The 26,922-nt window shown below is 43.4% G+C and overlaps 1 protein-coding gene across 4 annotated transcripts in view; it reads right to left on the bottom strand.

Annotated features, from left to right (window-relative positions):
• The window catches only part of SLC35C2 (solute carrier family 35 member C2), a 128,895-nt gene that overhangs the window by 11,065 nt on the left and 90,908 nt on the right, over positions 1 to 26,922 (bottom strand). For all 4 annotated transcript variants that reach the window (XM_069243492.1, XM_069243489.1, XM_069243491.1 and 1 more), the window contains 2 exons: positions 10,721 to 10,896; positions 9,742 to 9,871 (listed from right to left, as the gene is read on the bottom strand). In XM_069243492.1, coding sequence (XP_069099593.1) covers positions 9,742 to 9,871; positions 10,721 to 10,896 — 306 coding nt within the window. The remainder of the gene's footprint in view (positions 1 to 9,741; positions 9,872 to 10,720; positions 10,897 to 26,922) is intronic.

Here is a 26,922-nt window from a genome sequence, read left to right as displayed (position 1 = left end):
GCAGTTGTTTAAGTTTGTAAATATTCTATAATTGAGCAAGGCTTATCAACTGGGTTGACTAAGTCTAATGACTTAGTCATTAATTATAATATTATATAATGAATAAGTCTCCTGCTGTAAGGCTCAACAGAACTCAATAAAAACTGAATAACAAATAAAAGCTTTCAACTACGGAGTTCTATTTGCTAAGTTTTATGCTATTTTCCCTTACTTTCAATGATACTCAGCCCCTACTTAATACCTCAACTATCTCTTAGCATACCTAATGTCTGTCAATTTTAGATTATTCCTGGAAAGTGCAGAACAGAATGCCCAGCACAGATTAACATATTGTGTCTACTAAGGTACAGTACTGCCTGTAGGCTTTTTTTTAAGACTCAGGGCAGTTTTGTAGTGTATTAAAACGTTAAGGATGAGAACTCCCTACTTTGTAAAAGGCCGTTTCTCGCAGCCCCTGTATGTTCGTTACCAGAGCTGCTTTAATATAGTGCTGCATTAAAAAACATTGACCTTTGAGCCATGTGCCTTTGCTGTTAATATAAAGTCATACGGAGGGACGAATTGAAATATTTTTTTTATTTTTTTATTAACCGGTTCACAAGCTCATCTGCGGCCCTTAGTCCCCCAATGTTGCAATGAGAATGTTGATCAAATAGAATTGCATTAATTCCATTCAACTAGAAATAGGAATGCTTTTGTTGCAAAGTGAAACCAAACTCTGCGTCTGTATAAGCTGAGCTGTAAAAATGCTTGTGGTGCCAAGTGAAACAAAACTCAGCGTTCATAGAAGGAGAGCTGTACTTGTATCTCTAAAGAACGTGAAAATAACTTTTTTGCTCTTGCCTAGTAGACAGCCCATTCGATGCATGTTGCAAAATATATTGTGGACTTATTAAGAACATAGAGAAGCCTAGAGCTTGTCCAATGCATACCATTGGTTGGCTTTCCTGTCACTCTCATTTAACTGTTTATTATTCATGTCCCAGCTTGTCAATCTTGTATTTGTCCCTCCCATTAAGCATAGTCTCTATTCCATTTCTTTTGGCTAGCTGGCTTCTATTCATCCATTGCTTGCTTTCTAAGCACTACTTTAGGGTTATTTTGCAGCCGTCTTTCTTATGTACCTCTCGTCCCCTGCACTCAGGGTTGCTCTCTGTCGCCTGTGTGCTTCTCCTACCCGACCTTTCATGGTGTGCCTGCCTCCTGTCCTTCCCCCATTGCTTTTCCCACACCTGCTCCGTGTTGCTCTCTTTTACCTGTCTGTTCCCAAGAGCTCCACTTTGCTCTATGTCTTCCACATGCCCCACCACTGCTTGCCCGAATTGCTTCCACCTCCCACCCTATATTGTTTCTGTCCCTGCACCACTTGTGTTTCCTCCGCTGCTTTCCGTGTGGCTACCACACCCCGTTGCTTCCACCCCCACCATTTGGTTCCATCACCCATTTTAAAAATTAAAAAAAGCTTTTGACCTTTTTATTTTCTTTACCAATACAAATCAGAAGAAGCACTGAAGCAGGTTAGGAGCTGAAACCAGACAATTTACTGTCGAGTTTTTAGGCACACCGAGATTTCAGAATTATGATTGGAAAAATTATGGATGACATGTTCTTGGGCTGAAATACGTCATCACACAAAGGCAAAAAGGACAAGAAAGGAAAACGTTACTTACCAGGTAAGCATCTCTTTGTAGTGTGTAGTGCTCTAGAGTAACAGGCTCCATATCCTCCTGCCATCTAGTGTTGGGCTCTGAGGTTTGTAACTTTTACAATGAAGTCACCTTACTGTAGGATAGATATGATGTCCTGAAGGGTTAACATGTGAAAGCATGTGTATCGGTTGAGAGGAACGAGATCGAGAACGGGTCTGAGGGACCTGTCTGCATTGGAAATGAGAAAGTATATGAAATAAACCCCCTTTCCTTGGTGACGTGAGGGGACAGGTGTGATGGTCCCTTTACTAGGATGCCCTGTACCTCTTTCTTTAAGAGGTGTAGAAGGTCCTTGCTGAGCTGTGAGCTGGCACATTGGGCGGTGGGTATGAGTGAAACTTCAGACAGTAACAGTATCTAACTAAAGCTAGAACCCATCTATCTGAGGTGATCTCTTGACATTTTGGCAAGAAATCATTGATTCTCCCCATATAAGTTGTAACGTGGTTTAGTGTAAATTGTGGAAGTCAACATTTTTTTTTAGTAGTGGAGGCTCGCCTACTGGAACTTCCTTTGGGTCTTCCCTTATTATTATCTCTATACTCTTTGGTGTGCAACAGCTAGAGGTGCAAAGCTGATAGGTTTGCTGTTGCCTTTGGTAAGTGCTCCCATCTAGGGAGGTGGTCTCAGAACTTGCACTATATCGCTTTCTGTGGAATTACCCCTTTTGACTACTGGTTTAAAATGATCTCACGGCTTTAGCTTCATCAGTATCCTTTTTACGTGTCTGTAACATTTGGTTGACCTGTGGGCCACAAAAACATTCTCCATCAGAGGGGAGATTAAGTAGACATTGTTGCACCTCAAGTTTAAAATCCAAATTATAAAGCCATGCGTGTCAAGTTAGGATACTAGTATTCAATCCCCGTGCTGCAGGGTCTGCTGCATTTAAGGCATAATATAAAGTCATGTTTGAGATAGTCGTGCTTTAACCAATCTCCTCTCTCCTCGGTATTTGGGCTGCAGGTATTTAAGCAACTCCTGCATTTGGTCTCCAGGATATGGAAAGATACAGATCTGGGCCAGGGTAACTAGGAAGGTCCGCAGAATAATTATCCCAGTTATCCGCTCTCCTCACTTGGCTTTCCAGCTATATAGTTTATCCTTAATGTAGGGGCTATGTGACCCTGCTGCGGATAGTGCTCTATGCATTTGGTAGTGTGTCTGGATGTGGCAGAGGAGGCGGGGAAGGAGTGGAAGGGACAAAGCGGATGAGGCTGGTGGTCTTGTTCCTGTGCCTCTTTTTATGCTTCTGGTGCGGAAGCTAAGTCCTCTTCAAGGGTCAGCTTCCTCTTAGGTAGAAAGCTGTTGACTCCCTTGAGCAGAGGCTTAGTAGTAATCTTACCCACCTGAAGGTGTATGTATAATCTATTATGATGGGCAATGGTCTTTGTTTTGAGCTGCTCTAGGATTGGATGCTCAGAACTGTAGGGTCTTTCGGAGCTGGTGGTCCTTGACATCAAAGAGATAGCCATCCAAAGTGACCCCTTTAAGGTCAGCAGTCTCAGCGCTGAGGTAGGCCTTGGCTCCCAGTGCTTTGCTGCTGAAGGAGGGGTTGGGCCTGCTTGCATTTGATTCCGGTAGGGACTTTCAGTGCTAAGGAGGCCAAACTTTTGATCTTGGCAGCAGGTCCAGAATGTTGAGGGTCCATTGATGTGAGGAGTGCCAGCTCTGTGTGGTTCTCATGACTTTTACCTATTTCAGAGCCCAGCTGTGTCCCAAAGGGCTGGCTCGACTCCAAGGGCTAACACCTCTGCCTTGCCTCAAGGAACTTTGGTGAGTTTGGCATGGGGATCCACAATACTCACAGCCAGTGGATTTGTCCATGTGCGTGGGTCTGTTGCCTCAAAGTTGAGGTGGTATTGAGCTTGCTCTTCATCCAAACCAAAGGAGAAGACCGCCTCTTGTAACAGTTAGTGGACTGGAATGCCTGAAAGTCCAGCCTCCTCACCATCCTTGCTTTGGCGGTTTCTTCCTCAGAGATATCCAGTGTGTACTCGTTGAGTGTCTGTACGGCTTATGATGTGTCCAGAGCCTGTTACTTTGGTTACAGTCCCCTTTTAGACCTAAAAGTCAGGCGGGCCTCACACTTGGTGTGGTCATACTGAGATTACAAAAACTAATTATCGCATGGTGGTGGTCAGACTAGGGGTGTTATGCATATCTATTTATTTATTACTCTAGACCTACTGTACTAGAGAAAACATTTTAAGAAAATTAAAATAATAAAATAAAAAAGTAAAAAAAAAGAAAAAATGTACTCTTGTAAGCTTTACTGTCTCCCCATCACCCAATGCTCCATCAATCTATCCTCCATCCCCACTCTGACTCATCCCGAACCCATTCGCCTACTTTGTTCTCCAAAATAACCCGAAGCTCTTCCCTCCTCTACCACATCTAACTCACTCCAAACCTCAGTTTACTACTAAGACCTACCAAACAACCCTACTAAATTCTCCCTCATTTATCTCACAACTTTGACTCATCCACAACCCCTTCTACTACTATGATCTCCCTAACCCCTTTCCACAGACTCTTCCCTCCTCCATCACTTCCTTACTCATCCCAAGCCTCATCCTATTACTATAAACTCCCAATTAACACTTCTGGATTATTCCCTCCTCTATCCCTCCATGACTCTAGTTAATCAAACAAACTCACATATCTTCTGCTCACATTAACACACTCATACTTATACCAATGCTGTATTCATATTTCCCTATACTAAACCACCACTAATTCCTCTTGGGTTCCAGAGTAGCGTGCTATTCGCCAGAAAGAGCTTTGACGCCTCATCCGGGGTAGTTAACGCTATATAAATACAATGAACATTACGGCATGAGAAGTGCTGAAACAGGGTCTGTTCTATCAACAGCTGTCCCTTCTTGAAGGAGAAAACACTGTGTATTGGCTTTTGGGCCCAAGCCCCTAGACGGCCCGTGGCCAAGTTGTGAAAATTCCGTTAATCCTCAGTGTTGTTGATGTCTTGGTAGTATGTTGTTTTCTGCTCTGATCAGTGGTGAAATAAGACTGGAAGAACACAAAGGGTGCCTCAATTCTGGAGCTCCAGTTGCGAGAGTGGCAGAAAATAACAATCTTAAATGGAGTTGGGTGTCCATGTGTAATGCACACATACTGGAAAATCCTTTCATCCCTCACACGTGGGGCTTGAAGCCTCCTGCAAAGATCATAATAAATGGATCATCAGGGTAACCAAACTAGAACGTCTGTACTTCAGGACTGTTTGATAAATATGTTAAGCCTCAACACAGATGAGGCAAGAACAAGGGTGGAGAATGCTGCTCTTCAGCAGAAGACGTTCTTCACACATTGGACCCAAGAACATTTGAACCGCATTACCGAACTGATCAGTATGACTCTTCCAATTCTGAATTTCACTACCTATGTGCGCTATAAGCATGTAGTACTAAATAATGATACATTACATGGGCGCTGAAGGATTCAAGGCCAGGTTAGGTTCAGAACTGTTTCGACAAAAGATGAATTAGAAATTTAGCAGCCTCTCGACAGCCCTACACACCAACCCCCAAAATCATCCGAGACTGATATGTTGGTGGGTTGTGGCTTGGCCTTTCAGCACACTTCATTCTCTCTACTTTTATCGTGCAGCAAGGAAGCCATTAATAACATCTTATCCTAGTCACTTCTGTACACAATGCTAGGGATAACCACTTTATTGGCCACATAATTACCGATCCGGTTATTCAGAACATGCACACTTTGTAATGTCAGTGGCTTTTATAGTCTGGAAGCATACAGGATCCCTTATCTGTAAAGATATGTTCTGCTGACTGCCAATACCACAAACGAATATGCAAGCCTGCATGCTCAAAGGGTACTTATCAGATCTCTAAAAATCATCAGAAGCTTTTTTAATATGTGACGTTACTGTAACAGGACTACACTACTACAATCCCAATGCACAAATAACATCCTAAGAAAAAAAAATAACCTACTTTACCATTGGGCTTGAGCTATCGTTCATGACTAAATTGTCTGGTTGTCATGAGCAATCTAGTACCATTCATCAATGAAAACAGTGAACTGACCGGCACTAATCAGCTGCAAATAAACTTCTTTACAGGGAGAGGAGCATGCGTTGCACCTAAGTTACAAAGCTCAGTTGAAAGCTGAGAGTTTACAATATCTACTGTTCTGGTTTCATAATGCTCTTCTGAAGCAGCTTATATTAGGAAACAAATCAGAGGTGGTGTCTTACTTGCTGACTGTTGATTTTAGGCAGAGAACTAGCACACAGATTCTGCAATATTAACCACCAGCTTTTACGTCCCTAATGTTTTGTACTTTAGTAACATGATAGTCAGGCCATAATGACATACTGTTTTAAATGAGGATTAAAGGGTTTATGAATTTTAACTGTCGAAATCAATGAGCCATAAAACCTTTATTATTTAAAATGTTCGGTGCCATACAAAAAATCCTTGCATGACCAATTAAGCACAGAGTCATTCAACATCTGTGTGGCAAAAGGACTGGATTCTGTACACTTAAAAACTCTGTACATTTTACAAAGACAAATATTTTATCAATCACTTAAGCTGTCAAAATAAAAAAAGCCTTCTTAACTAAAAACATGTTTTATCATTGGAGAATTGCATATTCCCTGCACGATAATACGAATATCCTGCATCACACATTTCTTTCAAAACTCAAGCTTTTATTTTAAACATATAAACATCTTCACCTTAGAATGTTTAAGATATCACACCATGGTATTCCAAATGTGAAAAAACAACCTTAGAAGTTACCGGGTTCAAAAATCCTTACTACCTGCATGCGCGACGCGTATCAGACCATTTTTGTCACACATTATCTGGATATTCATATTAAACCTACAAATAAAAGGCAGAATAAAGGCAGCACCCTTTCCCCATGTGAATATCTTAGCGAAAAATTACCAATAGGGCTTTTAATAAACAATTATTTCAGGAAATAGTACACAACCAATATACTGTTGGGCAACAAGCATGTCACCTATTACCTTTAAAAATCTGGTGGCTTTACAAGTGGTTACTTATGGCTTGAGGCAGATGTATAACTATGTTCTTTAAAAGAAAGACTCTTTCCAGTTTATATTTCAATTGTTTGCAATCACGCATACTTACTCATGTACAGTAGTTATTAAGAATACAATATATCCACTTGGATAAGCTATATGTCAAGAGAAGCAGGGAAATATGTGCAGATTCTTCAGCATCATATAAGACTTTAAACATTATCAAAAAATTCTAACAACTAACCATCAAGTTAAGCTGAGTAGACAGTTTAAGAAGGGAAGACGAGTGAGTTCGAGGGCACAGAAAAGCGACTAGTAAGCCATAAACAATATTGTGGAATAACCACAACCTCTTTTATGACAGGAGAAGCAATTACAGCAGCAGCCGGCTTTAGGAATATGGGATCTTATTGCCCTGAACAGAGCCAGTCTGTCACATATATCAAGAAATGGAAAAATAAATGAATTGCAACAGGAACCAGAGTAGCTTGCATCAGAATTCTCCCCTGGTTCAGTTAGCCTGTGTAATGTTCTGGTTGCCAATAATTGATTGAATATTCTTTTTACTCATTATTAACCACCCTCAGTTTTGTCAGACGATGCATACGCTTTAAACGGAAACAAAATTATTTCTTTATACCTCTGTGCTCCCATTTCCAAGCTGATAGTATGGCAGAGGTCTGGGAAAATATGTATCATGGTCAGTCCCTTCTTCTGCACAACAGTATTAATGAGCTCTTCCCTCTACTATGGATGCTCAGATCAACTATAATGGTGCTGTCGTCAGTCACCTCCTTTTACCTCAGGCGGCGATTCTCACCATTCTGGTGTTCTCCCCTTCAGGGACCTATGGAACCCCTAGAACAATCTGCTTTGAGGTTCTTGATGCATTACATATGTCCTCCATTTTACTCCAAAAATCGCAAAGTGTGTTCATGATTATCTGGATGTCTCGTTCTACACTATCCATTCTGGCACCAATCTGCTAAACTGACATCTCCATTGCTTTAACCATCTCAGAGAAAGAACATGTTAACTTTTTGCAAGTCCTGTAAGATCCCATAAAGAACCTTCAGCCCAGTGTCAATTAAGCAGTGCAAGAATCACCAGTCATGGGCCTGATCTCCTTCTGCATTCCAGTGGGGAGTCCTGGGGAAAATAAAAGTATTTTCTTAAGTCCCCTTTGTCTTTTTTTGTTTTTCTTTTTGGAGCATCATGGGCACAGAATCAAGTGTGCTGAGATTAACACTTCTCAGTACTCCCCACCAGAGGTAGCCAATGTAGACATTTTGCTTACATTATCTAATAAAAAAGTGGGCTTAATTACTTGCTGAGAGAACCACACGGGACACCGGTACTGTTCCTTATCGCTCCACACCTAATGTAAACACAGAGCTCTGTTCTGTGAAACACCACGTTCAGAGCTTCGTCCTCCAACAGGCTTTGGCTGCGCGGCAGAACTGAGCAGGCTCCAAAAAACAAAAGCCTTTCTAGGAATTACGAGGTCTCAAGGCTCAGCTCCTATGGCACCATATTATAAGACCCTGCTGTGCATCTATATAGGTAAGCCTGCTTCAGTCTTTGCCTTTTGCCTGGGGATTCCTTAGTACAGTTGCAGCCCAGTTAGATGTGCCCAGACCCTTTCAGCACCTCATCCCATTTTACAGCTGCACCCAACTATGGGTCTGTCACTCCGGCTGCCAAGGAGTCACAGTAGAGCTATAAAAAACAAAAACAAAAAAACTCACAAAAAAAGGAATTATAAAGCTCCACCCTGGTAGTTAAAATGTCTGTGGAAGCCATAAACCAGAAGAAGTCTTGGGCAGATCCATTAGATATGGGCAATTCTAAGCATATAACAGACCGCAGATGTGATGCTGCCACACGGGTTAGTAGTGGAGGATTCCGTTGTAGATTCCGTACAACCAGGGTTCCATTATTAATGGTGGTGGAAATCTGAAATGACCTTGAGAGAGGTTAAAAGCAGTGTTGATGCCTTAGTGTTGAACGGGCCTGCCTGGAGCCTTCAGCTGCTTCAAACAAGACATCCTATTACAAGCCCTCTCTCCAACAGGTGTACACTAACTTTCAAACTTTAGATTTAACCAATCTTCACAGATTTCTAAATAGGATGATTCAGTGGCAGAGGCAAACATTTCTTCCCTCCTAAGCAACATCAGAGGGAAAGACTGTTTCTTAGGCCTAGCATCAGACATGCAGTGAAGGATTACAGAAAAGTCTTAGGCTTTTGTCTCTCCTTCAACAGAGACACTTTGTAAAATAACACTGCAGTTCATTTTCAAAAACTGTGCTTGGTGATATGTCAGTCAGGAGGCTGATGTTAAAGGCAAAGAGAGCCCATCATCCTAAATATTGCCATCAAATTGCTGCAGAGCTTGAAGAAACATTTTCTGGGATTTGTCCGTAGAAGCCTGCCCCCTTACCATAAAACATAAATCACAGACAAAAGCAGCAGTCAACAAAAAAACAACCTCAGACTGCCATAAACGGATGCTGCAGTCTAAAGAAACAATTGCACCGTAAGCAAACTACAACTCCAGGTTCTTACTTTAACGGTCTAGAATCACTGTGTGCAAAGTAGTCTTGCCAAAGGACAATACAAAACATTAAAGAACGGACTCCTTTAATCAGGTTCCACATATAAAAATGTTGATCTAATTTTTCTAACTGATTTTTTTAAAGGTGCCTGATGCTTAGTCTTGCGAAAAGAAATTATGAACCTGTTCATGATGACATGAAAACGTAGACAATATATTCTACTATACAAGTACCCCAAGTTTATGACACGCCACACCATCCAACGATTACTGTTTTCACTGTTTGAAAGCACGCATTACTGAAAGGATTCAAAATAGTAGTGGTTTAGACTCTGCACTGGCAGTGCTGTGTTTCTTGACAATTCTCAAACCAGAGGTGAAAGCTAACTGCACATAGGAATCGTAGGAGATGAACAGGTCAAATCTTTGTCATTACCTTTGGAATGTATGACCTTCAGCGACACATGAAGAGCTATTCCAGACACACAGACCCCAAAACCAAGCCAGTTCAGCGGACTCATCTTATCACCCATCAGACGCGCGGCCAACAACAATATGCACAGCTCCTGTAAGTGAAGAAGGGAAATGTGAGCTGATATCACAAGCACAACAGTTTGTCAAACATAGCTATTCAGGCATCCATATTCACCCTCATCAAGATTTATTAGAAGATCTTTGCTTTGTCTGTCAACCATTTCTCAGGCACAGCCTTGCCCCTTGAGGATATCCTCCAGTCAATAGCAACAGGCTGGATCTTCCATGTCTTCTTAAGAAGCATCTTTTCTGTAACGGACAAGGAGCCTCCAGGATCCCACCACCCACCTGGGCTAAACAAAACTGGATCCTCCATCCTACTCCCCTGCCTATTTCATTCACACAATATCGGACTCCCCCCTCCCTCCACCAATACCACTTGATAATTCTTGTTACCTTTCTTGAGGGAATCCCAGAGACATTCATAATATAGCTATATTTCTCCTACTGAGAGGATGACCCATGAATGGGGCATCCCAGATACAATTTAGCAATGCTGCAGATAGCCGGTAAAAGCCAACTTACTTCACCAAAGCACTATACCGCCATCAGTCGACAACCTTTGTGTGTTGCATTTCCGATTTTTTTATGCTGTATACATCCTTTTCCAGGTCTTATGGTTGCTTCTACAATTTTAATATCTGAAAAACTTTACTCACACATCTATTAACCAAAGGCTACTTAAAATCGGAGCTTTGGCCATAAACCTTCGGGTTTCAAAAAACCTGTACTACAGCTGTACCTAATCTACCCTACAGGCAAACCTACAAAATATGGACTGTTGGTATTCCATTAGTACACTGTCAAGCAGCATCAAATCTCCAAAATGTGAGCAGTTGTGTAATAACAGTTGTATTAAGCAAATGTGAAAATCATCCTACCTTAAAAATCCCAGCAATAGAGAGTGTGAGACTGGAGGTCTTGGAAACCAGGAGGAACTCCGAGAAGCCAAGCCCAAAAGCAAGAAAACCACCTGCCGAAAGGATACCGAACAGCATCAGCATATCGTGCACATCACTCGAACGGAAGAAGTGCTCCGAAGTGGAAAGGTGAAGACCTGGGAAAGAAGAGGAAAGAGACAGCTGGTGAACAGGACACAAGGAAATACTGCATCTATGGAAAAACTACTAGTCATTTCAGCCGGTTACATCACCATACTCCTGTGAAGTAGAACTTTCAGCAGCTTACATACGAGCAACAAACTTGCAAATGAGATACTAGGATTGAAGATGATCACACAGTTATTTACTTGTAACAGGTTCAACTACCTCATCAATCCTGTTCTAAACTAGTTAAACGCTTGTGATGCTGCAAGAGACCTTTCCGTGCAGTATGTTAGTTAAAAATTACCCTAACTTAATGTGCATTTATAAAGCGCAGGATCACCCTTTGGAAAACTCGGTGTTGAAATAATCAATGTTTATTATTACTCAACTTGATGGTACTCATTTTATCAACCATGTGAGGACAGTGCCATCTAAGATTTTTGAGGCACCAGGCATGGCAATTTTAAGGCTCCCTTTTAGCAACTATATTGAAATTTTTACCCATTTTCTTCTGATACAGCAAACACAAAGCCAAACGATCCTGAATCATATATTACGTTTTTAGAAAATGAGTTACATGAAAGCAGCCTAAATTGGTCTTGGATGGGCCCCCAAAAAACCTTAAGATGGCTCTAGGTAGAAAGAGATCGAGTCTGACAGAGTTAGTCTGAGGGAAGGAAACCGGTTGATCTAGAAAAATAGAAATGACAAAGAACGACAATTCACTTTCTCGGGGTTGGGGGGTGCGGCTTGGAAGGTGGAGGCCCTGGCCATATGCCCACTCTGCACATGCCTTAAAACGTCCCTGCATAATGATGGAAGGCTGAGCAGAACCAATTGCATTAGAACATGCACCATTAGGTCAAACGGATCTCTGGAGGGGATGTATTATTCCAAGGCATCAGACCCCAATTTGCATTTTTGCAACGAGAAATACGGAGGACCCAAATAATCTTGGTCCTGAACAGATGGTACCAAGGAATCACTTGGTACAAGAGCAAGCAAAGACCTAGAAAGCTTTCACAGACTAAGTATCTGCAAAAGAAATGTTGCAGCCAGGATATTACAGTATTAATGTCTGCAATATTAAAGTCAAAGGATCAAGCTAGTTTGAGGTAAACATCCCAACGTTATCTGAGAGGGCTGGTCTGTGAATTCTATTAGAACCACCTGAAAGTCTAACAAGCATAGAAGATTCTGAGGTGCCAGAAAAAGAAACAATTGTTCATTTTTGTGGTTTCACTGGTGACAGCACCAACTATTTGACCGGGAGAGAGTATTGTACAACTGATTTCACAGAGCCAATTCTTGCTCAAGATATGATGGCTTTCATGCCAATTTCCTTTGTCTTGCTCTTATTTGTTGACTCCCTCCCACCCCCTTTCTATTTTGGAGCTGCCTGCTGGAGTTTATTGGTATCGCCGTCGACAGATCAGCCATTAATCTTGCATCAAAAAGCTACACTACAAACCGAGCCACCTTCAACCCCTTGGGTACATGCGATGAGCTAGTTATGTGCTCGTCTACGGCGCTTGTGTGCCGAGGACATAACCAGCTCGTCCTGCACCCGGCCTATGGGGGAGTGCTAGACGGCAGACTGTTACCCCCTGATTTCCAGTGAGGTCACCCCCATCAGCACAATCGGAAGAGAAATGCTTTTGTTTCTCTTCCGAACGAGGGGTGGGGAAGATCGGAGGGGCATGAAAGGAAAATAAAGGCTTTTCCTTTTTTGTCTCTCTGAGCATTCCTGCAGCATGGCATAGCGATTGTGCTGCATGAATGCCCACTAGACACCTGGGAGTTTGTTTACAATTAGACCGATCTACCCCCAAGGCACGAGGGAACTTTTTTAAATGTTTTTTTTTTTTTTTTTTTTTTTTTAACAGGTGGTGAGCGTCCCCTTAGGCAAGAGTCGCTCCCCTGGGGGTAAAATGTATTTAGGCCATTTCTGCCCCCCCTTGGGGGTAGATTGGCCTATTTTTATTAGGCCAATCTACCCTCGAGGGGGGCAGAAACCACTAGACACCAGGGACTTTTTTTTTTTCACCCCAATATCACGCAAGAGTCGCTCCCCTGGTGGGGGGGGGGGGGGGCATTTTTTTTAAGGTCTATTTTAATGAGGTCAATCTGCAGAAACCACTAGGCACTGGGGATCTTTTGTGCACATTTTCTTTTCTTTTTTTTTTTTTTTTAACAGATGGGGAGCAACCCCTTAGGAAAGGTTTTTTTTCTTTACTATTTTACATAAGTGGTGCAGCCCCTTGGGCAAGGGCCGTTCCCCGTGGGGGCAAATTATTGTAGGCCATTTCTATGTATTTCTATTAGGCCCATCTGCCCCTAAGGGGAGCAGAAACAACTTAGGCACCAGGGATTGGGGTAGGAGGGATGTGTGTGTTTTTTTTGTTTTGTTTGGGGGGGGGGGGTGGATAGCCTCTTGGCAAGGGTCGCTCCCCATGGGGGCACATTACTGTTGGCCATTTCTGCCCCCCTATTTTTGTAAGGCCCATCTGCCCCCAAGGGAGGAAGAAAGCCCACTAGACACCAGGGATTTTTTTTATTTTTTTTTAAATAGAGTGTGGGAGTATGGCCATACCCCCACCTCAAATAAATGGGGACAGCACTGTTCTGCCCATCAGTGGGCAGATGGGGCAATTGCCCCCAATCCACATCCTCCTCCTGGTTGGGGGGGCAGAAAGCCTACTAGATGCCAGGGAATAAAAAAAAATAAAAAAAATTGTGATGTGGTGGCTACCAACCAGTAGGGGCATAGTTTTGTCCCCACTCCACCTGAAGGGGGTAACAGTCTGTCGGCTAGCTCTCCCCCACCCACACACTAAGAGGTCTTATCCCAAAGGCAAGCAAGAGGACATTTGATTATTTTGGGTTTTGATTTTACATTTGGGCCATAAGAGCTGGACTAACTCTAAAAATCACCCCCCTTGGAATGGTGAGGGTTGTCATCTAGAAAAATCTACGAGTCCTAGACACATATGAAAACTAAACATCTGGGTGAGTCCAGGGTGGTGTGCTTCACATGACCACTGCACCATTTTCTTACTCACAACACCCTGCAAACCTTGCTTGAAATCACACATTTTGCCCACATTTTTGTGATGGAACCTTCAGGAATCAGCAGGAATCCACAAAATTCCTGCCACCCAGCATTGTTGCATCTATACCGATCAAAAGTCTGCCTCACTTGTCAACCTAAAAACGTTTTTTTTCCCCAAACTGCCCTTTTGGACCCACTTTGGTTCCCCCTCACTTTCTATATGGTTCTGGCTCTTCCCTGTCACAGGCATTTGGCCCACCTACACAAGTGAGGGCCACGACTGAGGGGGAACATTGGGTGGTGGGAAATTTGTGTTGGTGCAGTGATCCCACACAGAAATGTGGGAAAAATTGATTATTTTAGCTAAATTTGAGGTCTGCTGAGGATTTGGGGTAAGAAAACACTGGGGGATCCACGCAAGTCACACCTCACTGTACTCCATCAGGTGTCTAGTTTTCAGAAATGTCTGGGTTTGGTACGTTTCCCTAGATGGCTGCTGAGCCCAGGACCAAAAACGCAGGTACATCCCCCCGCAAAAACGGGTAATTTTGCTATTGATAATTTTGACCATGTAGTGTTTTGGGGCATTTCTTGTCGCGGGCACAAGGCCTACCCACACAATTGAGGTACCATTTTTATCAGGAGATGTAGAGGAATGGTGGGTAGAAGGAAGTTTGTGGCTCCCCTCAGATTCCAGAACTTTGCATCACCGAAATGTGAGAAAAAAAGTGTTTTTTTTTGCCAAGGTTTGAGGTTTGCATAGGATTCTGGGTAACAGAGCCTGGTGAAAGCACCACAAGTTGCCCCATCCTGGGTAACTCTAGGTGTCTAGTTTTCAGAAATGCTCAGGTTTGCTAGGTTTCCCTAAGTGATGGATGAGCAAGAGGCCAAAATCCACAGCTAGGCACCTTCTATAAACACATCACTTTTCAAAGTAGAAATTTGATGTGTCCATGTTGCTTTTTGGGGCGTTTCCTGTCGCAGGCACTAGGCCTACCAACACAAGTGAGGTACCATTTTCACCGGATGACTTGGGAGAACAGAATAGAAGAACAGGTGTTATCACCGATTGTCTTTCTTTACATTTTTTCCTTCCAAAGAACGAACTGTATTTAAGAAATGCCCTGTTATTCACATGCTAGTATGGGGACCCCCGAATTCAGAGATGTGCAAATAACCACTGCTTCTCAACACCTTATCTTGTGCCCATTTTTTAAATACAAATGTTTCTTTGATTCCTATTTTGCACTGTTTATAGTTTACCAAATGACTTAGTGGATACCTGGTGAAAACACAATACAATGAAAACCCATTGCACTGTGCAGCTCATTTATTGGCTCTTGGTACTTATGGTTCTTGATGAACCTACAAGCCTTGTATATCCCTGCAACCAGAAGAGTCTAACAGACGTAACGGTATATTGCTTTAAAAAATCTGCCATAGTAGGAAAATGTTAGCGAAGAAAACGTGGACAGAAATGGCTGTTTTTCTTCAGCTCAATTTAATTTTTTTGTTTTATTTCAGTTGTTTTTTTCCATAGGAAAACCTTGCATGATCTACCTAAATGACCCATGGCTGAATTCAGAATTTGGTCGACTTTCCAGAAATGTTTAGCTTGGTTTCACAATCATTTCTGTCACTAACTGGAAGGAGGCTGAAAGCACAAAAAAAATAATAGTAAAGATTGGGGTATGTCCCAGTAAAATGCCAAAATTGTGTTGCAAAATGTGTTTTTTTTTATTCAAGTCTGCCAGTTCCTGAAAGCTAGGAAGATGGTAATTTTAACACCGCAAACCCTTTGTAGATGCCATTTACAGGGAGAAAAAAAAACAACACTTTCTTCTGCAGCCCTTTTTTCAATTTTTCTGAATAAAACCAAAATTGAGCTGTATTTTGGCGAATTTCTTGGTCTCCTGCAGGGAAATCCATAAACTCTGGGTACCTTTACAATCCCTACGATGTTGGAAAAAATGCTGCAAATTTGGTGTGGATAGCTTATGTGGACAAAAAGTTATGACAGCCTAAGCGCAAACTAACCCAAACAGCCAGAAAAACAGGATAGGGACAAGGCCTGGCAGCGAAGTGGTTAAACACACGATTGCTGTCTTTCGCTGCAAACTAGCGGTCACTAGAAAAACTGCAGTTGAAATGTGCAAGATAACAACATCCATCTTGACAAACACTGAAGATTACTTTTAACGAACACTGGCAATGCCAATCGGACTGCTTGTGTGTAAAAGTAAGCATGACCCGCTGGCACTGCCAATGCTCGTTTGATGAGCTGTCTCCAAGTTTAAGGCTCTTGACCATAATTGCTTGTCTCCACAGACGCTCTATTAGATCTTGACCTCTTCTGCTACTAGTCACTAAACCGGGGGCTATAAAGCAGCTCAAACTCTGGAACGACCACACAAGTTAAAATTAATACTAAAAGCTGGGTCGTGGCAAGTACTTTTTTATACTAGGACCAAGCTCTGCACAGGGAATTTGTTTAGTTGACTTGATAATAAAGAGAAAAAAAAGACACGAGGAACCAAACCAATTATTTTATTCCATTAGTAGGATGATTTCAGAAAGTATTTCAGACAACTCAAGTTCACATATCATACCACACAGGGATTAATTCAAGTCCTGATGCACTGATTTAAAAGTGCCTCATGGGCATTGTGGAGGATTGTAACTCTGAAGAGATGACTTACGGGTTTATAAGTTATACGGAGCTGCAGTATAACTTATTTCTCTATGGTGATATTTTTTACAAGATAAAAAAATGGAAAGCAATTGTTGCCTTTAAATACACATTGTTTAGATTCAACTGTTGTGTTATTAAAGTCAATGGAAAGCCTATAAGACCAAGTGTGAGGTACATTGCCACAGCATTTTCTCAGTTACATTTGATAGTCTATACAGAGCACAGAGCAATTTTTTTTAGAATATACTGGTCACATGTTCGGATGACTAAGAAGGTTTTTGTGGTTCAGCACAGTGTTTGGGTGCAAGATGCATCGGGATGTATGAAATGCGTTTGTGGAATTACCAAAAGAAAGTTTTTTAGGATACAGTATTTGAGCAGATGGATTTTAGAATTCAATACATAAGTTTATGAAACTGGATCATTATTTGGAGTGAATGACTACACACCTCAAATACCAACCACAACCCTTGTCAGGGTGTCAAGATCAAAAGATAAACCTGAGCTCAACCCCCTTGCATCTAAGGCAGACAGCAGACTGGCTCAATCTAGAGGCAAAGTGTAAAATATTCATGTACCTCCAAAATAAGTTGAAATGCAAAACAATAAAAATCCCCAAATCAATTAGAAAAACAGTAACATTTAATTTACAAAACAACAAGAATACAATAAGGGTAACCAGAGAGATGATTTTCTAAAGTTTTAAGCTGGAATAGGGCCAAGAAGCATGAAGTGAAAAGGACAGTCCAACCTACCTATTTTAGACATTTTTAAAATGAAGGAACTCTCCCACAACATTAAACTTGGGCTTTAAAGGCTGGATGTGTGCCCCTGAAGTGTACAATGGTAATCCTAGTGTCCTCCCACATCTGACACTAAAACCAAGTTTCGGGCAGTCACTGTACTCACAATGGATCTTGAAATTGAATTTTGGTAGAAGAGAGCACAATTTTCCAGCAACCAGACAGTGAAGACACAAGAATTGTTTTGGCATCCTGTTTCTGCCCTTTGACATGCGCCCCAAGTGTTACATGTCCCCGGTAGACCAGACGGGATTTGACACTCCAGCAAAATTTGACTCTGCAATTTAAAAAAAGAGGTCCACTGCGAGTGTGTCTGGGTGTGAGTGTGCGTCTGTTTGTGTGTGGGGTGGGGAGATGGCAAAGGAAGGGAGCTGCCTTTACATTTAATATTTAAAAGGAAGCTTTTGACCTGTCAAAAGGGGCTATTTTTATTAATTTAATTTGTTGTTTAAAACTGCAACAGCCAGGCTACAAACGATAGGCCTGCCTTTGTGTTTCACTGTCACTGTAGAGGGAGCACAATGGATGCTGCAGTCCAGTTGTGACATTTAACTTACAGGCCCCAGGTACCATATTAAGGATTTATAGGTAGGTTAAATTGGCCAATTAGGTGTATGCCTATTTCACCATATTGAAAGGGGGTGGGGACAGGCCCTTTATCCCTGGTTAGCAGGGGTAAAGTGCAAAAAGTTCTAAAGCCAGCCAAAGTATAGGGTCCAGCAAAAGGTGAAAAATCTAGGGTGATCCTGCAGAAAGGGCATATTTCCTACAATCAGCTTTTGCAGTTGTTAATCATAAAGATTATTTAAATAAATGTATTAATAGGCAACAGCTGTGAACAGTTGGTGCTTTGACCTAAGTCAAGAAGAGATCATGTTTGTAAAGCTGTAGACTACTGGTAGCTTCATTTGATATAGCTATCTTAAGATGAGAGAAAGTACAGGACAGATACAAGGCATCTGTAGGACAGCACTACCCACTTTTAATAATTTATATATTTACTTGCTTAGAGATGGATGCTGTTTGTTTAGGATTACAATTTTCAGGTAGCATTATTTTCAATATTGTTTCTACCTCTGGGTTGATTAAAAATTAGAAAAAAGGGGTTCTAGTTTTAATTAATGTGGCATTGGTGATGTGCTATATTTGTAAGATTATGGGGAATGTTCTTGTAGGGCTGGTTTATTATTTTCCTTTTAATTTATTATACATCTTGTTAGGAGCTTGAGCTATACATATTTCAGAAAAGGTCAGGTGTACAAAAGACTTCGCATTTTCACTTTTGTGAAAAATACAAAGGCAATGGTAACTGCAAAACCACATTGCGATCAGCTATTTAAATGAAAAAAAAAACGGAAATGGAAAGTTATCAATAAGTGCCAACAATATTAAACAGTGCATCAAAAAAGTCTAGAGCAAAAAAAAGAAAAAGAAAAAAAAAAGGTGTGACAAACAGTAGCACAGAAAGCTGGAGGGACGAGAAGTAGGAAAGGTGGGAAATAAGGAGCTAGAAGAATGAAAGGGATGAGTAACTGGTTGAGGGAGGCAGTCAGACTGGTCCTGCAGGGTGGTGGAATTGGTGGCTATACAAGCAAAGTAGTTAGTGCAGAGGCAGATGGGGGTGGGGAGGAATGAAGGATTTAAGACAGAGTGAAAGGAAAGAAAGAGAAGAAAGACACAGCAAAATGAGGATAGGCAAGGAATAGAGGAAGATAATATTAGGAATGGCAATACTGATAGAGAAGTGACACCAGTAACTTAGATTTGTCTGACTACAAGAAGAGGAAGGACAAAGAAGAGCCAACCTGGGTGAGAACTGTGGACTTGGCGCCAAACCCTATCTGCCTGTTCCTGTCCCAACAACTGCAAAGACTTGACTCGTCCTGCAGCTGTGCATCCTCCAAGAGCCTTGGCGTGCTGCCAACACTTTGCCAACCAGCCAGTTTCGCTCTTGAAGTGGAGGAGCCACTTCCCTGCAGGCACCAACCACACCATCTGGTTCAACGATCTGTTGACCACTGTGTCCACAGATGCAGCAGCAGTCCAGGAGAAGGTAACTGAGTGTCCAGGAGGCCAGCTCAGTCAATCCATCCATCCAGTCTTCAAGACGCCAAGCCACCCCAGGGGCTCCCTGCACCAATACCCAGGGTACCAGAGCTTGTTGCAAGCACCAATTCTTGTGTGTGTAATGTCCGAACACCAAAACATCCCTGCACGTCAAGGGAGGGAGAGGGAGAGAGGCCAGCACTTCACCAGAAGTCATCTTGCTGGGTTTCTTTTCCCTCTTCTGCAGGTGCACCAAGAACTGTGAGAGCCTCAAGCATGCCAACCCATCGGACAACACACCTACGCACCCAAGCCCCACACCCCGGGTCCACTGAAACCAACAGTGTATATGTGGACCTGAGACCCTCAGAAGCAGAGCCCCCTCCCCTTTGGGTTCTACAGGACTAGTCATCCCAAGTCCCCCTTTGCAGCCTTTTCTTACAAGTACTTTTCCCCCTTAACTTGAGTGTGTAACGGTCGAGGCTACCAATGCGGAAAGAAGCTCCTCACCCAGACACACCATCGCAAGTAAACTAGAACTGTTTGTGCTTTTTTAGACCTTTAACCCCTACTTATCTTAAGTACAGAAGAACGGTCCTGTAGCCCGTTTGCAAGTAACCCTATGTTGTGTACGTTTCTCCCATAGGACAACATTACGGCATTCGAGGCTCGTACCTTAAATCTGACAGCTGTATTTTCTGTATTTTTAAATATTGCTAACTCAAACAGTACTAACCTGATCCCAAAGATCATGGTGTCTAAATTAATATCTATGTTTTTTCTAACTTGGTCTAGAGTATGTGTATCATTTGACTATGTGTACAACAAATGTTTAACACTGTCCTCTGATAAGCCTAAACAGCTTGCCCATACTGCCCCTAAGAGAGCATTGGAGATTATTAATTTAAGGTCTGGAAGCCAGTAAGGATCGTTTAGACTTTCTACATAGTGTACCTCATTTTGGTACACTACATAAAAAGCCAGCTGCCTACACTGACCCACTGGAGCCCATCTTAAACCTTCATTAGTCACACAATAGTAGCTTGTGAAAGCATTCAGAGTCAAACATTGCAAATATCAGCAGAGTATGTTACCTCATTATCATCATCATCAATCAATCTTGCATGCATGGCACGACTTTGTAAATATGGCGCAGCGTTTTTGGCCTTCTAAAGCCACATTAATGTACAAGAAAAAATGACACTAATGTGGCGTTAGAATGGCATTATGGGCTCTTAAATATGCCCCTATGGCAGTGCTTAATTTGTACTTGTTTCCGGTGTGCAACACCGGCACTTATTTTTGAGCGCCAGCGCTTATTTTTCTACCTCAAGCATTTACTGCAAGAAAAAGACACATATGGGAAAGACGGAGGAAGAGAAAAACATTAAAGTGTTACAATGGGAAAAAGCAGAAATCCGCAAGAGTGAGCTGCAGGGGCAGGAGGTGCCTGTATATGGATTGAAGGGGCCCAAGATTGTTTCAGGATTATGCTGCTTCTGTATTCCGTGTTCACACATTTAATTGAAGCAGCAGCGTGTTTAAGAGGAGGGCTTTGGGCACTGCACCTTTTTATTTCCAAACTAAGCACTGCCCCTTGGGGCATATTTGAAAAACGTTGCACTGCACACAGTGCTGTGCCACTTTTCCTGTGCCCTTTAGCACCCCCCCCACACGCCACCATGTGTGCGTCATGTTTAAAATACAGCGCACCATGGGGGTAGTTAGGGGACTAGCGTCAGTATTACTTGTTCACTCATTTAATTGCAGCAGCGGCTTGTTTAAGAGGGCGGCATTGGGCAACAGCACCTTTTTATTTACAAAAAACCACTGCCCTATGGGGCATATTTGATAAAAGTGGCACTGCACACAGTGCTGCGCCACTTTTCTTGCGCCCTTTAGCACCCCCGTAACGAAACCTTGTGTGCATCATATTTAAAATACAGCGCAACATGCCATTAGTTAGGGGACTATTGTCAGAATTCTTTTACACTAGTCCAGCGCTTTGCAGGATTAGCGTAAAATTTTTTGATTCTAATCCTGTAAAGCATCCAGAGGCCTACTGTATCCAACAGACGCCTCATTTTAACGCCTGTGCGGAGTAGGCTTTAAAAGTGCCGGAAAAAATGATGCAAAGAAATCTGTTAGATTGCTTTGCACCATTTGTTTTGGCCCTCCCTAACGGGGGAATGCCACCTTTACATACATTATGACTGGCACAGGCATAATGTAGCGCAAAGGGATACAAAGTGATGCAATGCATGCATTGCGCCATTTTGTAAATATGGCACAATGTTTTTGGCCTTCTAACGCCACATTAGTGTAAAAAATTACACTAATGTGGCGTTAGAGTAGCGCTAGGGGCTCTTAAATATGCCCATATGTTTTATGTGACTAGCTGCCAGCCAGCCTTTACAAGTGCTTTAAAACACATGAATACATGTGAAAGGGCAGCGATGTAGCGATGAGGGGCACATTTGCCGGGTGGTAGGGAGTGAAACCGAGGAGGTGGTCATGGGGTGGGGGAGGCACCACAATAGACTGTCGCACGCGGTGCCACCAGTCCTAAAGCCGGCCATGCATATTATCAAGCCCAGTTTCATTAAACTGCTCTTGTTTATGTACCTTTTCCAGGCTAGTAAGGCCTTCTTATACATCTTTCCACAGATGGAGACCCTTTCTGGGCCTCCTGGCACTACTTTAATGGTTGACAATAACTGGTTGTGGGTGTTGGTACAGGTCCAGTCAAACCATCTCACACATTCATTGTCATGTGTACTATTTGTGATAGTGAGCATTTCCAGTGCAATACAGCAGATTCAATCAAAACTGCAGATTATTTGAAGCCCTCCCCCCTTCATCTCCTGTTGGCATTGAAGAAAAAAAAAAAAATCACAATGAGTTGTGGCCATTAGGTTTGATAAGAAAGTATTGTTATCTCTTGCCCAGCTCAGGATATCGCCTTATTAGTTGAGTGTGTCAATCGTATCAGGTGAGTCAGGTGGGTCGTCACCTGTTGCTTTGTAACAAAACAAAAAAAAGCATTACTTATCCAGACAACTGTGAGCCTGTGATCACTCAGAAGGGAATCTAGTAACACATATTTTCCACCTCATGTCCTGAGACTGTATTTAAACTAAAATCAAACAAACGGCCATGCAACGAAAAGTGGAAGTAACAACTGGGCCACTGTTTAAAGAGTCAAATGCAAACATCACGTTTTGCCTCCGTAATAACAAACTGAATTCATCTCCATGTGAGCAATGGCCTAAGTGTGCAATAAACTCACCTTTGGTGTTCAACAGGCCAAACGACATAGCTGGAGACACTTGGCAATGTTTTGCATTAAAATCCCCAATCCATACAATCACATAGCTACCATTAAGTCTGCTCAAACCTTGCTCTATATCCTTCTGCAATGCTTTCATTATGGCAGAATAAGTGGCTTTAAAAACAATATTATAAGAGTTGACCAGTAGCATATTGTAAGGAAATGCCTCCTTGGCATGGTTACCCCCTCACTTTTTGCCTTTGCTGATGCTAAGTTTTGATTTGAAAGTGTGCGGAGGCCTGCTAACCAGGCCCCAGCACCAGTGTTCTTTCCCTAACTTGTACTTTTGTTTCCACAATTGCCACACCCTGGCATCCAGGTAAATCCCTTGTAACTGGTACCCCTGGTACCAAGGGCCCTGATGCCAGGGAAGGTCTCTAAGGGATGCAGCATGTCTTATGCCACCCTGGGGACCCCTCACTCAGCAAAGACACACTGCTTGCCAGCTTGTGTGTGCTAGTGAGGACAAAAAGACTAAGTTGACATGGCAGTCCCCTCAGGGTGCCATGCCAACCTCACACTGCCTATGCAGTATAGATAAGTCACCCCTCTAGCAGGCTTTACAGCCCTAAGGCAGGGTGCACTATACCATAGGTGAGGGCACCAGTGCATGAGCACTGTGCCCCTACAGTGTCTAAGCAAAACCTTAGACATTGTAAGTGCAGGGTAGCCATAAGAGTATATGGTCTGGGAGTCTGTCCTATACGAACTCCACAGCACCATAATGGCAACACTGAAAACTGGGAAGTTTGGTATCAAACTTCTCAGCACAATAAATGCACACTGATGCCAGTGTACATTTTATTGTAACATACACCCAGTGCCCCCTGAAACCTTAACCGACTATCCGTGTAGGCTGACTAGTTCTAGCAGCCTGCCACACACCAGACATGTTGCTGGCCACATGGGGAGAGTGCCTTTGTCACTCTGTGGCTAGTAACAAAGCCTGTACTGGGTGGAGGTGCTTCACACCTCCCCCTGCAGGAACTGTAACACCTGGCGGTGAGCCTCAAAGGCTCACCACCTTTGTTACAGCACCACAGGGCACTCCAGCTAGTGGAGTTGCCCGCCCCCTCCGGCCACGGCCCCACTTTTGGCAGCAAGGCCGGAGGAGATAATGAGAAAAACAAGGAGGAGTCACTGGCCAGTCAGGACAGCCCCTAAGGTGTCCTGAGCAGAGGTGACTCTGACTTTTAGAAATCCTCCATCTTGCAGATGGAGAATTCCCCCAATAGGGATAGGAATGTGCCCCCCTCCCCTTGGGAGGAGGCACAAAGAGGGTGTACCCACCCTCAGGGCTAGTAGCCATTGGCTACTAACCCCCCCAGACCTAAACACACCCCTAAATTCAGTATTTAGGGGCTCCCCAGAACCTAGGAACTCAGATTCCTGCAACCTAAGAAGAAGAGGACTGCTAAGCTGAAAAACCCTGCAGAGAAGACGGAGACACCAACTGCTTTGGCCCCAGCTCTACCGGCCTGTCTCCCCACTTCTAAAGACACTGCTCCAGCGATGCTCTCCCCAGGGACCAGAGACCTCTGAAGCCTCAGAGGACTGCCCTGCATCTAGAAGGACCAAGAACTCCAGAGGACAGCGGCTCTGTTCACCCAAGACTGCAACTTTATAACAAAGGAGCAACTTTAAAACAACTTGCGTTTCCCGCCGGAAGCGTGAGACTTGCCACTCTGCATCCGACGCCCCGGGCTCGACTTGTGGAGAACAAACATTTCAGGGAGAACTCCCCGGCGACTGCGAGACCGTGAGTAGCCAAAGTTGCCCCCCCTGAGCCCCCACAGTGACGCCTGCAGAGGGAATCCCAAAGCTCCCCCTGACCGCGACTGCCTGCTTCTCAGATCCCGATGCCTGGTAAAGACTCTGCACCCGCAGCCCCCAGGACCTGAAGGATCCGAACTCCAGTGCAGGAGTGACCCCCAGGAGGCCCTCTCCCTTGCCCAGGTGGTGGTTACCCCGAGGAGCCCCCCCCCCTGCCTGCATCGCTGGAAAGACCCCTTGGTCTCCCATTGAAACCTATTGAAAACCCGACGCTTGTTTGCACACTGCACCCGGCCACCCCCGTGCCGCTGAGGGTGTACCCTCTGTGTGGACTTGTGTCCCCCCCCGGTGCCCTACAAAACACCCCTGGTCTGCCCTCCGAAGACGCGGGTACTTACCTGCTGGCAGACTGGAACCTGGGCACCCCCTTCTCCTTTGAAGCCTATGCGTTTTGGGCACCACTTTGACCTCTGCACCTGACCGGCCATGAGCTGCTGGTGTGGTAACTTTGGGGTTGCTCTGAACCCCCAACAGTGGGCTACCTTGGACCCAAACTTGAACCCCGTAGGTGGTTTACTTACCTGCAAAAACTAACAAACTCTTACTCCCCCCAGGAACTGTTGAAAATTGCACTGTCTAGTTTTAAAATAGCTATATGTGATTTATGTGAAAAGTGTATATGCTATTTTGCTAATTCAAAGTTCCTAAAGTACCTACCTGCAATACCTTTCATTTAAAGTATTACATGTAAATCTTGAACCTGTGGTTCTTAAAATAAACTAAGAAAATATATTTTTCTATACAAAAACCTATTGGCCTGGAATTGTCTAAGTGTGTGTTCCTCATTTATTGCCTGTGTGTGTACAACCAATGCTTAACACTACTCCTCTGATAAGCCTACTGCTCGACCACACTACCACAAAATAGAGCATTAGTATTATCTCTTTTTGCCACTATCTTACCTCTAAGGGGAACCCTTGGACTCTGTGCATACTATTCCTTACTTTGAAATAGTGCATACAGAGCCAACTTCCTACACATATGTACTCTTTCACATTTTATGACTAGCATCTGATGGTGCGGAGAGGCCAGGTTTGCCCATACAACCCGACCCAGGAAGGTAAAGGCCATTAGTCTAACTAAACCTTCTTTAGCCGTGCCCATGGAGCTTGCCAACGTAGAGGTAAAATAGGTCACAAAGCCCTCAATAAAAACAGGCTCTATGGGCCATGATTCCTGCATACAAAGACGTGAATAGAGTCTGATGAAATTTAACCAGTCCAAGTTGGGGGGGAAAAAGCCTTTACAACACAGGCTGAGTCAAGCGTGCCATTTCCACACAAGCATAACAAAACTTGCCTAAACCACACATCTGCCTTCGGTCTAGCTGTGTCAGATGGGCAGGGAGAGGAACAGGAAGGTTTGGGTGAGGAAGCTCTGGATGCAGGCAGGTAAGTGGGCCTGAGGCCAGGTTTGGGGGTGATAGTTTTTAGGGGTGGGGTGGTTTTAGGGCTCAGGGTTGGAATTTGTGGTAGTTTTAAGAGGTGAGGCTGGGTTTTAGGACTCAGGGTGGGGGGGGTGGCAGTTTTCAGAGGTGGGGGCAGTTTTAGGGCTTAGAGGGGGATATGGTCAGCGTAGTTTTTGGCAGGAGGCAGGGTTTTAGGCCTCAGGGCAGGAGGAGGGGAAGGGGTAGTTTTAAGGGCTGGAGCTTGGTTATAGGGTTCAGGGCCAGGGAAGGGGCAGTTTTAAGGCCTGGGGCGTGGTGGATTGTAGAGCTGGGGTCATGGGTGTCAGGGCACAGGATGGGGGGGCTGCGGTATGCAACTTACCATGCATATTACTTTAGCAATCATGCTTTTACTACGAAATTCATTTTAAAGGTGCGGTCATGGTTCAGACCACGTTGTTTAGGCATAAGTGGTTGTGTAATACAACAGTCCAACTTTGCCAGTTTTGCACCAAGACCTGTCACAATCCATGATACAAATCTTGTTACTCCGTCACCATTATTTCCGGAGAACATAGTAGCAGGGATTTCCTCCACTTAAGTGAGTAAATACTGCATCGTCATCGGGTATTAGGTATATTACATCCTCCATTTTTGCCCGCAGATTCATTGGGATTTGCGGGCTGATTTGGGAGTCAATCCAATTGATCTAACTGCATCAATGGCATAAACCTATTCATAGTAGTAACAGGGTTATTAAGGCTCAGAGATGTCCAAAGAGAATTGCTAGCTGGTCTGTAAAATAAGCTTCGTGGGAGAACGTCGATGAATGATCAACTATGTGTAAAAAAATTAAGTCTCTCTAAGATGTCTCCTTTCTTAAAGTTGACAAC

The sequence above is a fragment of the Pleurodeles waltl genome, chromosome 7 (genome assembly GCF_031143425.1).
Source record: "Pleurodeles waltl isolate 20211129_DDA chromosome 7, aPleWal1.hap1.20221129, whole genome shotgun sequence".
NCBI lineage: Eukaryota > Metazoa > Chordata > Amphibia > Caudata > Salamandridae > Pleurodeles > Pleurodeles waltl.
Note: the sequence above shows the minus strand (reverse complement) of the source record. Positions and strands in the feature narration are given on the sequence as shown.